Genomic DNA, 16,968 nt, shown 5'->3' with positions numbered 1-16,968 from the left:
TATGGAAGAAGTGAATGTTTTCAGATACTTGGGAGTTGACGTGTCGGCGGATGGATTTATGAAGGATGAGGTTAATCATAGAATTGATGAGGGAAAAAAGGTGAGTGGTGCGTTGAGGTATATGTGGAGTCAAAAAACGTTATCTATGGAGGCAAAGAAGGGAATGTATGAAAGTATAGTAGTACCAACACTCTTATATGGGTGTGAAGCTTGGGTGGTAAATGCAGCAGCGAGGAGACGGTTGGAGGCAGCGGAGATGTCCTGTTTAAGGGCAATGTGTGGTGTAAATATTATGCAGAAAATTCGGAGTGTGGAAATTAGGAGAAGGTGTGGAGTTAATAAAAGTATTAGTCAGAGGGCAGAAGAGGGGTTGTTGAGGTGGTTTGGTCATTTAGAGAGAATGGATCACAGTAGAATGACATGGAAAGCATATAAATCTATAGGGGAAGGAAGGCGGGGTAGGGGTCGTCCTCGAAAGGGTTGGAGAGAGGGGGTAAAGGAGGTTTTGTGGGTAAGGGGCTTGGACTTCCAGCAAGCGTGCGTGAGCGTGTTAGATAGGAGTGAATGGAGACGAATGGTACTTGGGACCTGACGATCTGTTGGAGTGTGAGCAGGGTAATATTTAGTGAAGGGATTCAGGGAAACCGGTTATTTTCATATAGTCGGACTTGAGTCCTGGAAATGGGAAGTACAATGCCTGCACTTTAAAGGAGGGGTTTGGGATATTGGCAGTTTGGAGGGATATGTTGTGTATCTTTATATGTTTATGCTTCTAGACTGTTGTATTCTGAGCACCTCTGCAAAAACAGTGATAATGTGCGAGTGTGGTGAAAGTGTTGAATGATGATGAAAGTATTTTCTTTTTGGGGATTTTCTTTCTTTTTTGGGTCACCCTGCCTCGGTGGGAGACGGCCGACTTTTTCAAAAAAAAAAAAAAAAAAATATATATATATATATAATATATATTTTTTATTTTTTATTATCACACCGGCCGATTCCCACCAAGGCAGGGTGGCCCGAAAAAGAAAAACTTTCACCATCATTCACTCCATCACTGTCTTGCCAGAAGGGTGCTTTACACTACAGTTTTTAAACTGCAACATTAACACCCCTCCTTCAGAGTGCAGGCACTGTACTTCCCATCTCCAGGACTCAAGTCCGGCCTGCCGGTTTCCCTGAATCCCTTCATAAATGTTACTTTGCTCACACTCCAACAGCACGTCAAGTATTAAAAACCATTTGTCTCCATTCACTCCTATCAAACACGCTCACGCATGCCTGCTGGAAGTCCAAGCCCCTCGCACACAAAACCTCCTTTACCCCCTCCCTCCAACCCTTCCTAGGCCGACCCCTACCCCGCCTTCCTTCCACTACAGACTGATACACTCTTGAAGTCATTCTGTTTCGCTCCATTCTCTCTACATGTCCGAACCACCTCAAAAACCCTTCCTCAGCCCTCTGGACAACAGTTTTGGTAATCCCGCACCTCCTCCTAACTTCCAAACTACGAATTCTCTGCATTATATTCACACCACACATTGCCCTCAGACATGACATCTCCACTGCCTCCAGCCTTCTCCTCGCTGCAACATTCATCACCCACGCTTCACACCCATATAAGAGCGTTGGTAAAACTATACTCTCATACATTCCCCTCTTTGCCTCCAAGGACAAAGTTCTTTGTCTCCACAGACTCCTAAGTGCACCACTCACTCTTTTTCCCTCATCAATTCTATGATTCACCTCATCTTTCATAGACCCATCCGCTGACACGTCCACTCCCAAATATCTGAATACGTTCACCTCCTCCATACTCTCTCCCTCCAATCTGATATTCAATCTTTCATCACCTAATCTTTTTGTTATCCTCATAACCTTACTCTTTCCTGTATTCACCTTTAATTTTCTTCTTTTGCACACCCTACCAAATTCATCCACCAATCTCTGCAACTTCTCTTCAGAATCTCCCAAGAGCACAGTGTCATCAGCAAAGAGCAGCTGTGACAACTCCCACTTTGTGTGTGATTCTTTATCTTTTAACTCCACGCCTCTTGCCAAGACCCTCGCATTTACTTCTCTTACAACCCCATCTATAAATATATTAAACAACCACGGTGACATCACACATCCTTGTCTAAGGCCTACTTTTACTGGGAAAAAATTCCCCTCTTTCCTACATACTCTAACTTGAGCCTCACTATCCTCGTAAAAACTCTTCACTGCTTTCAGTAACCTACCTCCTACACCATACACTTGCAACATCTGCCACATTGCCCCCCTATCCACCCTGTCATACGCCTTTTCCAAATCCATAAATGCCACAAAGACCTCTTTAGCCTTATCTAAATACTGTTCACTTATATGTTTCACTGTAAACACCTGGTCCACACACCCCCTACCTTTCCTAAAGCCTCCTTGTTCATCTGCTATCCTATTCTCCGTCTTACTCTTAATTCTTTCAATTATAACTCTACCATACACTTTACCAGGTACACTCAACAGACTTATCCCCCTATAATTTTTGCACTCTCTTTTATCCCCTTTGCCTTTATACAAAGGAACTATGCATGCTCTCTGCCAATCCCTAGGTACCTTACCCTCTTCCATACATTTATTAAATAATTGCACCAACCACTCCAAAACTATATCCCCACCTGCTTTTAACATTTCTATCTTTATCCCATCAATCCCGGCTGCCTTACCCCCTTTCATTTTACCTACTGCCTCACGAACTTCCCCCACACTCACAACTGACTCTTCCTCACTCCTACAAGATGTTATTCCTCCTTGCCCTATACACGAAATCACAGCTTCCCTATCTTCATCAACATTTAACAATTCCTCAAAATATTCCTTCCATCTTCCCAATACCTCTAACTCTCCATTTAATAACTCTCCTCTCCTATTTTTAACTGACAAATCCATTTGTTCTCTAGGCTTTCTTAACTTGTTAATCTCACTCCAAAACTTTTTCTTATTTTCAACAAAATTTGTTGATAACATCTCACCCACTCTCTCATTTGCTCTCTTTTTACATTGCTTCACCACTCTCTTAACTTCTCTCTTTTTCTCCATATACTCTTCCCTCCTTGCATCACTTCTACTTTGTAAAAACTTCTCATATGCTAACTTTTTCTCCCTTACTACTCTCTTTACATCATCATTCCACCAATCGCTCCTCTTCCCTCCTGCACCCACTTTCCTGTAACCACAAACTTCTGCTGAACACTCTAACACTACATTTTTAAACCTACCCCATACCTCTTCGACCCCATTGCCTATGCTCTCATTAGCCCATCTATCCTCCAATAGCTGTTTATATCTTACCCTAACTGCCTCCTCTTTTAGTTTATAAACCTTTACCTCTCTCTTCCCTGATGCTTCTATTCTCCTTGTATCCCATCTACCTTTTACTCTCAGTGTAGCTACAACTAGAAAGTGATCTGATATATCTGTGGCCCCTCTATAAACATGTACATCCTGAAGTCTACTCAACAGTCTTTTATCTACCAATACATAATCCAACAAACTACTGTCATTTCGCCCTACATCATATCGTGTATACTTATTTATCCTCTTTTTCTTAAAATATGTATTACCTATAACTAAACCCCTTTCTATACAAAGTTCAATCAAAGGGCTCCCATTATCATTTACACCTGGCACCCCAAACTTACCTACCACACCCTCTCTAAAAGTTTCTCCTACTTTAGCATTCAAGTCCCCTACCACAATTACTCTCTCACTTGGTTCAAAGGCTCCTATACATTCACTTAACATCTCCCAAAATCTCTCTCTCTCCTCTGCATTCCTCTCTTCTCCAGGTGCATACACGCTTATTATGACCCACTTCTCGCATCCAACCTTTACTTTAATCCACATAATTCTTGAATTTACACATTCATATTCTCTTTTCTCCTTCCATAACTGATCATTTAACATTACTGCTACCCCTTCCTTTGCTCTAACTCTCTCAGATACTCCAGATTTAATCCCATTTATTTCCCCCCACTGAAACTCTCCTACCCCCTTCAGCTTTGTTTCGCTTAGGGCCAGGACATCCAACTTCTTTTCATTCATAACATCAGCAATCATCTGTTTCTTGTCATCCGCACTACATCCACGCACATTTAAGCAACCCAGTTTTATAAAGTTTTTCTTCTTCTCTTTTTTAGTAATTGTATACAGGAGAAGGGGTTACTAGCCCATTGCTCCCGGCATTTTAGTCGCCTCATACGACACGCATGGCTTACGGAGGAAAGATACTTTTCCACTTCCCCATGGACAATAGAAGAAATAAAAAGAACAAGAGCTATTTAGAAAAAGGAGAAAAACCTAGATGTATGTATATATATATATATGCATGTGCGTGTCTATGAAGTGTGACCAAAGTGTAAGTAGGAGTAGCAAGATATCCCTGTTATCTTAGCGTGTTTATGAGACAGAAAAAGAAACCAGCAATCCTACCATCTTGCAAAATAGTTACAGGTTTTTGTTTCACAGTCATCTGGCAGGACGGTAGTTCTTCCCTGGGTGGTTGCTGTCTAACAACCTACTACCTATGTTATATATATATATATATATATATATATATATATATATATATATATATATATATATATATATATATATATATATATATATAATATATATATATATATATATATATAATATATATATATATATATATATATATAATATATATATATATATATATATAATATATATATATATATATATATATATATAATATATATATATATATATATAATATAATATATATATATATATATATATATATATATATATATATATATATATATAATATATATATATATTATAGGTAGTAGGTTGGTAGACAGCAACCGCCCAGGGAGGTACTACCGTCCTGCCAAGTGAGTGTAAAACGAAAGCCTGTAATTGTTTTACATGATGGTAGGATTGCTGGTGTCCTTTTTTCTGTCTCATGAACATGCAAGATTTCAGGTACGTCTTGCTACTTCTACTTACACTTAGGTCACACTACACATACATGTACAAGCACATATATACACACCCCTCTGGGTTTTCTTCTATTTTCTTTCTAGTTCTTATTCTTGTTTATTTCCTCTTATCTCCATGGGGAAGTGGAACAGAATTCTTCCTCCGTAAGCCATGCGTGTTGTAAGAGGCAACTAAAATGCCGGGAGCAAGGGGCTAGTAACCTCTTCTCCTGTATATATTACTAAATGTAAAAGGAGAAACTTTCGTTTTTCCTTTTGGGCCACCCCGCCTCGGTGGGATACGGCCGGTGTGTTGAAAGAAAGAAATATATAGTATATATATAATATATATATATAATATATATATATAGTATATATATAGTATATATATATATATATATATATATATATATATTTTTTTTTTTTTTTTTTCTTCAAGTCGGTCGTCTCCCACCGAGGCAGGGTGACCCAAAAAAGAAAGAAAATCCCCAAAAAGAAAATACTTTCATCATCATTCAACACTTTCACCACACTCACCCATTATCACTGCTTTTGCAGAGGTGCTCAGAATATAACAGTTTAGAAGCATATACGTATAAAGATACACAACATATCCCTCCAAACTGCCAATATCCCAAACCCCTCCTTTAAAGTGCAGGCATTGTACTTCCCATTTCCAGGACTCAAGTCCGACTATATGAAAATAACCGGTTTCCCTGAATCCCTTCACTAAATATTACCCTGCTCACACTCCAACAGATCGTCAGGTCCCAAGTATCATTCGTCTCCATTCACTCCTATCTAACACGCTCATGCTCGCTTACTGGAAGTCCAAGCCCCTCGCCCAGAAAACCTCCTTTACCCCCTCTTTCCAACCCTTTCGAGGATGACCCCTACCCCTCTTTCCTTCCCCTATAGATTTATATGCTTTCCATGTCATTCTACTTTGATCCATTCTCTCTAAATGACCAAACCACCTCAACAACCCCTCTTCTGCCCTCTGACTAATGCTTTTATTAACTCCACACCTTCTCCTAATTTCCACACTCCGAATTTTCTGCATAATATTTACACCACACATTGCCCTTAGACAGGACATCTCCACTGCCTCCAACCGTCTCCTCGCTGCTGCATTTACCACCCAAGCTTCACATCCATATAAGAGTGTTGGTACTACTATACTTTCATACATTCCCTTCTTTGCCTCCATAGATAACGTTTTTTGACTCCACATATACCTCAATGCACCACTCACCTTTTTTCCCTCATCAATTCTATGATTAACCTCATCCTTCATAAATCCATCCGCCGACACGTCAACTCCCAAGTATCTGAAAACATTCTCTTCTTTCATACTACTCCTCCCCAATTTGATATCCAATTTTTCTTTATCTAAATCATTTGATACCCTCATCACCTTACTCTTTTCTATGTTCACTTTCAACTTTCTACCTTTACACACATTCTCAAACTCATCCACTAACCTTTGCAATTTTTCTTTAGAATCTCCCATAAGCACAGTATCATCAGCAAAAAGTAACTGTGTCAATTCCCATTTTGAATTTGATTCCCCATAATTTAATCTCACCCCTCTCCCGAACACCCTAGCATTTACTTCTTTTACAACCCTATCTATAAATATATTAAACAACCATGGTGACATTACACATCCCTGTAAGACCTACTTTTACCGGGAAGTATTCTCCCTCTCTTCTACACACCCTAACCTGAGCCTCACTATCCTCATAAAAGCTCTTTACAGCATTTAGTAACTTACCACCTATTCCATAAACTTGCAACATCTGCCACATTGCTCCTCTATCCACTCTATCATATGCCTTTTCTAAATCCATAAATGCAATAAAAACTTCCCTACCTTTATCTAAATACTGTTCACATATATGCTTCAATGTAAACACTTGATCTACACATCCCCTACCCACTCTGAAGCCTCCTTGCTCATCCGCAATTCTACATTCTGTCTTACCTCTAATTCTTTCAATTATAACTCTACCGTATACTTTTCCTGGTATACTCAGTAAACTTTTTCCTCTATAATTTTTACAATCTCTTTTGTCCCCTTTCCCTTTATATAAAGGGACTATACATGCTCTCCGCCAATCCCTAGGTACCTTTCCTTCTTTCATACATTTATTAAACAAAAGTACCAACCACTCCAACACTATATCCCCCCCTGCTTTTAACATTTCTGTCATGATCCCATCAGTTCCAGCTGCTTTACCCCCTTTCATTCTACGTAATGCCTCACGTACCTCCACCACACTTACATTCTGCTCTTCTTCACTCCTAAAAGATGGTATACCTCCATGGGGAAGTGGAATAGAATTCTTCCTCAGTAAGCCATGCGTGTTGTACGAGGCAACTAAAATGCCGGGAGCAAGGGGCTAGTAACTCCTTCTCCTGTATATATTACTAAATGTAAAAGGAGAAACTTTCGTTTTTCCTTTTGGGCCACCCCGCCTCGGTGGGATGCAGCCGATGTGTTGATAGAAAGATATATACACATACAGCGGACCCTCGAATTTAGTAGTGCCTTTTCTGTATGCAAAACAATTTTTATTATCTATAAAATGTATGTTTTGTTAATATTTTCCATAGGAAATAATGTAAATCCAATTAAACCGTTCCAGACACCCAAAAATATTAACAAACAAAACATTTTATACATACTAAAAATAGTTTTGCATACAGAAAAGGCACTACTAAATTCGAGAGTCCACTGTATATATAATATATATACATATATATACATACACATATACATATGTACAGTCACTGAACACTTTCCTAGAACTGTTGCAGCTTGTGGAACTCTTTGAAACATGGGTATATGCAGAGTGGCACTTGACACTCCTCACACATAAAACAAGTTTCCCTGCATGTTTGTGGGCGTTTTGTGGTATGTCCACATACAAAACACCTCTTCTGAGTACTTTTCTCGAAAGCAGTAGGAGGCAGTTGTACGGGGTAGTGATCAACAGGCCTCAAACGAGATGGCCTGAGTTGGTAATTTCGTGGGCACTGGTCTATTGCAGGTGTTGCTCCTTGGTACTTGACGATTATTTGTCTGATGACTGACAAACAAAATTCACCATATTTTGGTTTGTTGTTGGTCCTCAACTTGTATATGTTATAAGCATTTAGCATGGAAATATCAAGATAGAAAAAAGTTTTATATACCACTTATAACTCTTGCGTACACAATCAGCAAACCCAATCTCCATGTCACATTCGTCCACTAAGCGCATATTGAGGTTGCAGTCCATGACAGCTGCAGGTTTTAGAATGGGTTCATTGGTCTCTCTATTGTGCCTGCCAGTGTGTGCCATTTCGTTTCGGTGAACTGATGTCAAGAATGTGACATCACGTTTGTCATGCCACCATAATGCCATGATGTCATTGGCAGCATAGGCCTGCGCCTCACCTCTGCGAGTGCCAGCGTCGAACCTTGGCATATGCTTACGATTACCACGCACCGTTCCACACATGTCTGTCAGGTTCACTCACAAGAAATCAATGAGTATGGGGCTTGTGTACCAGTTATCAGTATATAATATATGCCCCTTACCAAGATATGGTTCCATCATTGTTTGAACCACATCACCAGAGATACCCAATAACTTCCCGGTATCACTCAATGTATTACTGCCAGTGTACACAATGATATCCAAAATGAGACCACACAGTACAAATAACTTTATACCAAAGCATTTCCTCTTGCTTGGTATGTACTGCCTGAATGAGAGTGTTCCTTTAAATAAAATCGAAGACTCATCAATAACAAACTTCCTGTAGAGATAAAAATACATGCAACACTTTTGTTTCAGGTACATAAACACATTTCTGATCTTATATAACCTGTCGGTTCTGTCAGGCCTTGTTTTGTCTGAAAAGTGTAACATACATAACAGTATCAAAAAACAATTTACTCCTATAATGTCACTAAAACCTGGGGTTCTGTTAACCAGCATGTGGTGACAGTGTGCTTATACGCATGTAGCATAAGCATTACTGAGGCAAAGAACAGGTACATCTCTGCCACAATTGTGTCATTCCACTGGTGTAGCCGTGATCTTGGTGAAAGAATTGTATTTGCCATGGTGTACTCATAGTATGTGTTGGTTTCCCTGACAATAATGTCTATCAGGGGTTCATCAAAGAATAACTGAAAGCATTCTAGTTCAGTGGCAATGTTCCCAAGTGTACAAGATGGCCGTATTCCACTTTGCGTTTCATCAAAGTCATGAGGAACGAGAATAAAATCGTCACCTTGCTGCCAATCCCAGATGCGGTCTGCTGGTGGGTTCTGGATATTGAAACATGGTTGTGGTTGTGGAGGTTGTGGTTGTGGTTGTTGTGGGAGTGTGGGAATGGGTGAGGCTGTTTGTAGTTGTGCAGAGTCAGCAGCGTCGGTAGTAGCGTGGCCCGCTGCTGGTGCCACATGACTCAAGCCACTGCCAACATCACCACCACCATCACCTTCTTCCCCACGCACATTACACATCCCCACTGTAACAATATCGTCACCTTCACTATCAGGTCGTGGTGTAGGGCCATGGGATGTACTCCCAGATTTACTCCTTTGCCTTGGAAGGGCATAAGGCACACTATCAGAACACACACTGCGTCGATCATACTGCCATTTCACTAGTGAATATTACCCCCTCACTGTCGCTACTCGAGCTGCTGTCAATAACTTTGAAATCACTATCATTATCACTTTCACTGCTCAGATCAGTCCTGTAAACTGGGAAATAGCTTCCTTTTTCATCCTGGTACAGGTGAATGTGAATGAGATGTGCCAGCACAAGAGGTGGACGGTTGTGGGTCATCAGGGTTTTCATCACTAATTACGTAATCCTGGGCACTGCTTTCGATCACACCCTCTCCAAAACCATGAAATTCACTTTCACTGGCACTTCCATCACTATTAGAACTATCACTTGGGAATAGTAGACCTCCAATACACCGAGGAGTGAGGTACTTCTTATCACGAGGCATGGTGAAAATGGACTACCAAGATGGCGTTCCCACAATGCACCACCGAGTCCCAGATTTTTTTTCACAGGGTGCACTCCCACCACTGAGACCCATTCTCTCTCATGTAGGCCTACCAGCTTTCTCCCGCTTGATTTGAAGCCGCTAGAATTTACGTGTATAAATACATCCGAAACAGTGGCGCGTAAGATGTATATATACAACCGAAACAGTAAAAGGGTTAACTAGAAAACTTGTGAAAAGCTGCCACAGATTTTGTCTGTTAATTATATAAATAGATCATTTACATATATGGTTTGCTTTGACCACTTGAGAGCAACTATGGCTATGAAAGCAAGTGCTTCTTAAAAATGACTAATCAGTAATACTGCTGCATGCAAATTAATATGATTTACACAATTATGCCTCACGATGTTCTGCAGTGATTTTGGGTAAGTCTGGCAGAATTTCTCATATAATTTATTAAACATTGCAGTAGAATGCATGGGTGAAAGTACTATATAGATCCAGCACATTAGATGAACAATGATGACCTCTTATTCCATTAATTTGAAAATACACTATTTTTTTTTTTTTTTACACAAGTCATGTGTGATACATGGGACAAAAATGGGCAGGTAGGCTCTGGATTCACTGTTATTTATGATATGGTACATGACTTGAAAAACAAAAAATGGAAAACATACAATTCTTAATACATGTCTCAGGAATTTTACATTTTTTAGCCATGACTGGGATAAAGTCATAAAATCATTTTAGCATCAGAGATTGCAGATCAACTTAAGAACAACTTTATACAGTTGACTAGTAAACATAAAATTAGTTTCAGCACAATAAATGGAAAACACACCAGAAAAATGAAAATGCAAAGCACATCATACACAGGTCCGCCATCACAAATCCGCCAATCAGTTATTCGGTTCCTTCAGTTATTCGGCACTAATTTTGGCTAGCATAATTCAAATTTCCAGGGGCGCCACACCAACCTGCTGGTACTGTTTGGTGGCGCTACTTGCTGCATAAGTCATTCCAATTTTTTTTTCTTCATTTATTGTTTTAACCTGCTTACTTTTAGCCCTAGCCATGGTTCCAATGAATAAAAGAAATGCTTCTCATTATGTAAAGCACCTACACAGTACATTATCCATTAAAGATAAGGTGGCTTTGAAGCCACTGTCGGTTGTCATGAACTCAGTCTCATGAAGCAGGAGAATATGCTTTATTATTACGCTAATATCAACACTACAGCTTATTTGCCTATCACAATTGATCTAACATGACATAATAAACAATATAAATAACATAAAACATGTTAAATACTCCAGAATAAATAATATTTGGCATAACACCGAGCAGTTCAACGGAGGTATGAAGAGGATATGGTATACAAATACCATTCTCCTATCCCTGTCTCGGGGGCTTACATTAGAGAAAACGGAGTGTTGCACAGGGCTAACTGTGATATACACTCGTACTGCACCATAAACATGAAACAAAAGTTATTTTCTCCATATAGATTATCACATATAGCAGCATATGTGTAGAGAACCTAGGATAACCCAAAAAAGTGAATGTGGCTTATTTTTAGTACCTGGCTTGGGTTAGCCATATATGATTTTTGGTAAATATTCGATTCCCAGCAAGGGTAGAAACATTGGGTGTGTTTCTTTACACCTGTTGTCTATGTTTACCCATCAGTAAATGGGTACCTGGGTGTTAGCCGACTAGTGTGGGTGTTATCCTGGGACACTGACCTAATTTTCTTGAAATACTCAGCATAACAAGTGGCTTTCTATATAGTAGTATGTCACTGATGTCAGCTAGGCCTGTATACCTTGTACATGTACGTGTAGTAAATATAGATATTACTATTATTATCATTATTATATTATTATTATTATTTTCTCAGTTGTTTGTCGGGTTATCTTATTCAAACTTGGGCAATGTAGACCAAAACTGAATGAAATCAGACCATAAATAGCGGAGTTCACTTCTCAGCCATTAGTGGCCGCTTTGCGGTATATTTTTGTACGTTTTTATGGTTATATTCTCATTTTTTCAGTCTCATTTGATAGAATGAAAGATATATTACAGAAATAGATATGATTTTGATTGCTTTCATGACGAAAAGTACCTTGAAACTGCGCTCACAGTAGCGAAAATGTTCTATTCTTTAGCAAATCTCAAGAGTAAACAAATGACGTCACTGTCCAATACCTGTCTGCCTGCCAGTCAAGAATGGGTTGACATTATTTATACAATTATTACAATAATGCAGCAGTCTGCATAACAGTAAATCTATTTTTTTGTGAATAAAAATTCCAAATGGTAAGCAAGAGTAATATAAGAGGGGCCTGTAGCCGTGAGTAATGAAACACTAATGAACAGAGAAAATGTTATTTTAGTGCCAGGAATGTCTGCATTATTTATTCTGGACCCTATTTTGAAACTGGCATCTGTTGAAATTTGTGTGAAATCGGCCAAACTGCCAATTTCTGACCACTTTATTGGGTAATTGAAGTAAGTGAATGGGCAGTTTCTTGTACTCAGTTGACAGACTAGAAGTAAATAAGTGTATTAAGGTATACACAAATACAGTTACATAGATTATCATACATAGCAGTGTATGTATAGAGAACCTAGGATAACCCAGAAAAGTCAGACAAAGTGACTTATTTCCAGTACCTGGCTTGGCCTTGCCACATATGATTTTTGGTAAATATTTTTTTTCTCGGTTGTTTGTCGGGCTATCTCATTGAAACTTGGGCAATGTATGATGGAAAGATGCTTCTTAACATACAACAAAAATAAAAAAGACGGACGATAAATAAGGGAGTTCACTTTTCAGCCATTAGCCGCCTCTTTCCAGTATATTTTCGTGTGGTTTTTATGGTTGTATTCTCATTTATTTGGACTCATTTGATAGAATGGAAGATGTATTATAGAAACAGACATGATTTTGATTGCTTTCATAACGAAAAGTACCTTGAAATTGAGCTCAAAGTAGCGGAAATGTTCGATTTTTGCCGATGTTCAATGAACTTTGTGTAAGTCAAGCTGGTTAATTTTATTAAGTGTATTCTAACCTAACCACTCTGTAATCCGGCAAACGCAGTAATCCGGCACACTACAGGTCCCAATAATGCCGGATTTGTGATGGAGGACCTGTATAGCAAAACTAGACAGTATAGCACAATAAAACTTCAATTAATTTTTTTTTAACATGTCAGCCATTTCCCACTGAGGCAGGGTGACCCAAAAAGAAAGAACAATTAAAATGCCCTCATTTAATGAATCTCTGATTTAGCTGACAAGATATATATATATAAGATACTGTGTATATCTAGTACAACCATAAATAATGAATTCAAAAGATTTGCTAAATATTTAAGCCAGAAATCTGGTTATGGTGCACCAGCCTCAGTCCAAGGAGTTCATGATAATGAAATTTGAATGTATGTGGCATCACAAAAGCAACTGAAAAATGAAAGGTGCTGATAAGTGTAACAAATACAAAAATACTCACATATAGGTAAAGGAACTTGAGAATACGCTTATGAGTGACAATATACAGAACATTGCCAGTGGCGGGATCAATGACGGGGAGACGGTGAATTTTATGATGGATTAGAGATCGTATTGCAACATACAGAGACTCATCTGGTCGGATGCTGATCAATGGTCGTGATTCATCCTTCAATACCGCTGCAAAGATTAGAAGTTTGTGTGTTTTAATACCATTGCACAAGCCTTAATAGTCATGTACACACATGGTAGAGTTTTCTCTTCCCCTTATCTACATAATTTAAAAATGGTTTTATGTGAGGAAAAAATATATGCTCAGTGTATGTTGCAGTAAGAGACATGAAATCAGATAACCAACACTGAACTCACTACGCCATGTTTCTAGACGATGGTCCTCTAGCTCTTCCATTTTACGATTGGGTGAATTATAGAAATTCTGCAGAATACGGATGAAGTCTGTGATTGTAAGCATACCAATAAACTGTTGACGTGCAGAATCCCAGAGTGGGGCAGCTCGAACGCCATTGTATACCAGTGCAAAGAAGGCCTGTAATAAAATGAAAGGACAGTGCTTCACATTAAAAATTCTACTCATAAATGTTTGTACATTCATAATTGTTTAAACAACTAAAACTATAAGTATCTTAAATTACCATTACATTACATACTGGAATACAAACATTAATGAATACAGTGATAAACAATAAAATGAATACAAGAATAAGACATATGATGTAGAATGGTATTATTATTGCTGTAATGTTTTGCCCATGCAGCAGCCTTCTTCAGTCAAATACAGGCAAATATAACACTGGAGGTAGTACAAGAAGTAAATGTGAGATGAAGAGTCCCTCCACCTTGACAGGTGGTCCGTCTCTTAGCCTCTCAGGCTGTGTAAGCCTCTTAACCCTTTGAGGGGTCCATCCCATAGTTCTATGGCTTTGGAGCCTGGGTCCAAGCTCAGTTTACTCAGATAAGCTGTAAGCAGTAAATTTAGGCCTAGATATGAGAGAATACATCTATGTGGTAGGTGTGCACCAAATGAAACAAATACTGCACCATGCAGTGCATAACGAGAAAAAAACTGCGACCGTATTTTTGGATTAAAACAGCGACTTTGCATTGATTTTCATGTTTTTTACAGTTGTATTCATGATTTCTTGGTCTAATTTGATAGAATGGAAGATATTTTGCAGAAATAGAGATGATTTTGATTGGTTTTAGTACTGAAAATGGGTTGAGACTGAGCTCATCATAGCAAAAATGTTCAATTTTTGCTAATGTTCACGAGTAAACAAATGACGTCACGCATCTAATACACATCTGCTGGTGGGTCTAATATTTGTTCACAAATGTGCTGATATTACTATTTACACAATTATTACAATATTGCTTAACAGTAAATCTTCTATTTTTTTTTGGTGTGAATAAAAATTCATTATGTGAATAAAAAATAAAAAAGGAATTCATTTGTAAAGCCTGAAAACATAACTAATAAACAGAGGAAATGTTAGTTTAGTGTCAGGAATGTCTACACTGTATTCTGGACCCTATTTTGAAACTGGAATACAGTGGAACCCTGAATATTGTCTGCTACGTTGATCGGCCGATTTGTATTTAGGCCAGTTTCTGGGCGGAAATTTTGCTCTGTATTTCGGCTGGTGCCTCGTAAATTGTCCGAATTATACACATCACCCACGCCTCCCACCGGGACGCAGTGCGTTGGTGAGTCAGTCTCCCTGTGTGTGTCTGTGAATGAGCATATACTCCATGCATTCATCCAAACATTTCCTTAAAATCCATTGGTTTTTGTGCTTGTTTATTAAATACGACTGTGAAATAAGCCACCATTGGGCCCTAAGAAACTTCCTAGTGTCAGCCCTTTGGTAAAGAAAGCAAGAAACACGATAGAATTGAAGAAAAAAATTGTAGCAAAGAACAAAAGTGGAGGAGGAAGAGAGAGGGGAGAATGTGCCTTCTTCAGTGATTCTACGATATGTACAATACTAAACCAGCAGGAGTCAATAAAGGCTATAGTGCCAGACAGCAATAAAGTGTAGCATTAACAGTGTAGCAAGTAAGTTAGCGATTAAGCGATAGAAAAAGGACGTGAAACTAACTCCTCCAAAGTTATTGGAGGTATATGAGGCCACTAACAACACTGCGGCCACCACCAACACTATATGTAATGCTTATGCTGTCAGTAGCCTTATAAACCCAACACCACCACCACTCCACATATGTAATGACATATTTTATTCATTCTAGAGTATAAATCATGTTTCTATGTTATTAATATTGTTTATTATGTCATATTAGATCACTTTTGATAGATAAATAAGCCGTAGAGTTGATAGTAGCATCATATTAAAGGAGTATCTTGTCCTGCCTCCAAATAAACTCTCCTCCTCCCTGTCTGCCATAAGCCAACAAAAGTCTTCAATAAAGGTACGTAATGTTTATATTTATTTATATTTATTTCTCAGTGTTTTCTGTATGTAAACCTACAGTTATTCTTTAAAAAATGTATTTTTTTTTTGTTAATATTTTTGGGTGTCTGGAACAGATTAATTGTATTTATACTAATTCTTAAGGGAAATATTGCTTGTAATTTAGGTCGACCTTCTGGAACGGATTATAGCCAATATTCGGGGTGCCACTGTATTTTAAACCTTGTGTTAAATTGGCCAAATTACCAATTTCCAATCACTTTATTGGGTAGTTGAAAGAGTTGACTGGGCAATTTCTTGTGCTCAATCGATAAAACAGAAGTAATTCTAGTGAAATAACTAAGAATTTGGTCAACTGGAATAATGTACGTAACTGGCCAAAATTCGCAAGAGCGTAATTTCGTCAATTTTCTATCAAATTTTGTACTTTGTGTTTTATTACCTTTAGAAAAAGATTCTCTACCATTTCATAAGAAAAAGAACATTTTTTTTTTTTTTTTAATTCTTGAACCCTGGCTGTCACTCTGAGATTTGGCCTATGGACCCTCAAAGGGTTAAACTAGTCAGACCTTCAGGCTGAGGGACTAACCACTATGTATCAAGGTTGAGGGACTGACCATCTTTACCTTCAGTGAGTTTCAGGAGTTTCTCTACTCCTGAAGCCCGGCCTTGGGCAAGGCTTGTCTGGTGCTTGGCTGGTCAACCAGGCTACTGCTGCTGCTGGCCCACTGGCCTTCATATCCATCACAGATACACTCACATTAGCAAGACTTTCATTCATTAAATTTAACAGCTTTAAATGTTAACAACAGTTTAAATTAGATTTTTGCCTTGATAAGGAGCCAATGCAGCTCATACAAGTAAGGACTAGTCTGTAACCCCAATTAGGAATAAAAATGCATGTCTAGCCATACGATTAAGCAAAGTAATTAGGCAAACCCACAAACAATTGTAAAAATCAATATGAGAGGAAACAGTTGCATGCTTAAGGC

The 16,968-nt window shown here is 38.5% G+C and overlaps 1 protein-coding gene across 8 annotated transcripts in view; it reads right to left on the bottom strand.

Moving 5' to 3' along the window:
* The window catches only part of SNF4Agamma (SNF4/AMP-activated protein kinase gamma subunit), a 998,728-nt gene that overhangs the window by 37,984 nt on the left and 943,776 nt on the right, over positions 1-16,968 (bottom strand). For all 8 annotated transcript variants that reach the window (XM_070085706.1, XM_053773265.2, XM_053773263.2 and 5 more), the window contains 2 exons: positions 13,896-14,073; positions 13,528-13,706 (listed from right to left, as the gene is read on the bottom strand). In XM_070085706.1, the coding sequence (XP_069941807.1) occupies positions 13,528-13,706; positions 13,896-14,073 (357 nt within the window). The remainder of the gene's footprint in view (positions 1-13,527; positions 13,707-13,895; positions 14,074-16,968) is intronic.

This window comes from Cherax quadricarinatus, chromosome 17 (genome assembly GCF_038502225.1).
Source record: "Cherax quadricarinatus isolate ZL_2023a chromosome 17, ASM3850222v1, whole genome shotgun sequence".
NCBI lineage: Eukaryota > Metazoa > Arthropoda > Malacostraca > Decapoda > Parastacidae > Cherax > Cherax quadricarinatus.
The sequence above is the reverse complement of the archived record's forward strand: the minus strand, read 5'-3'. Positions and strand labels throughout refer to the sequence as shown.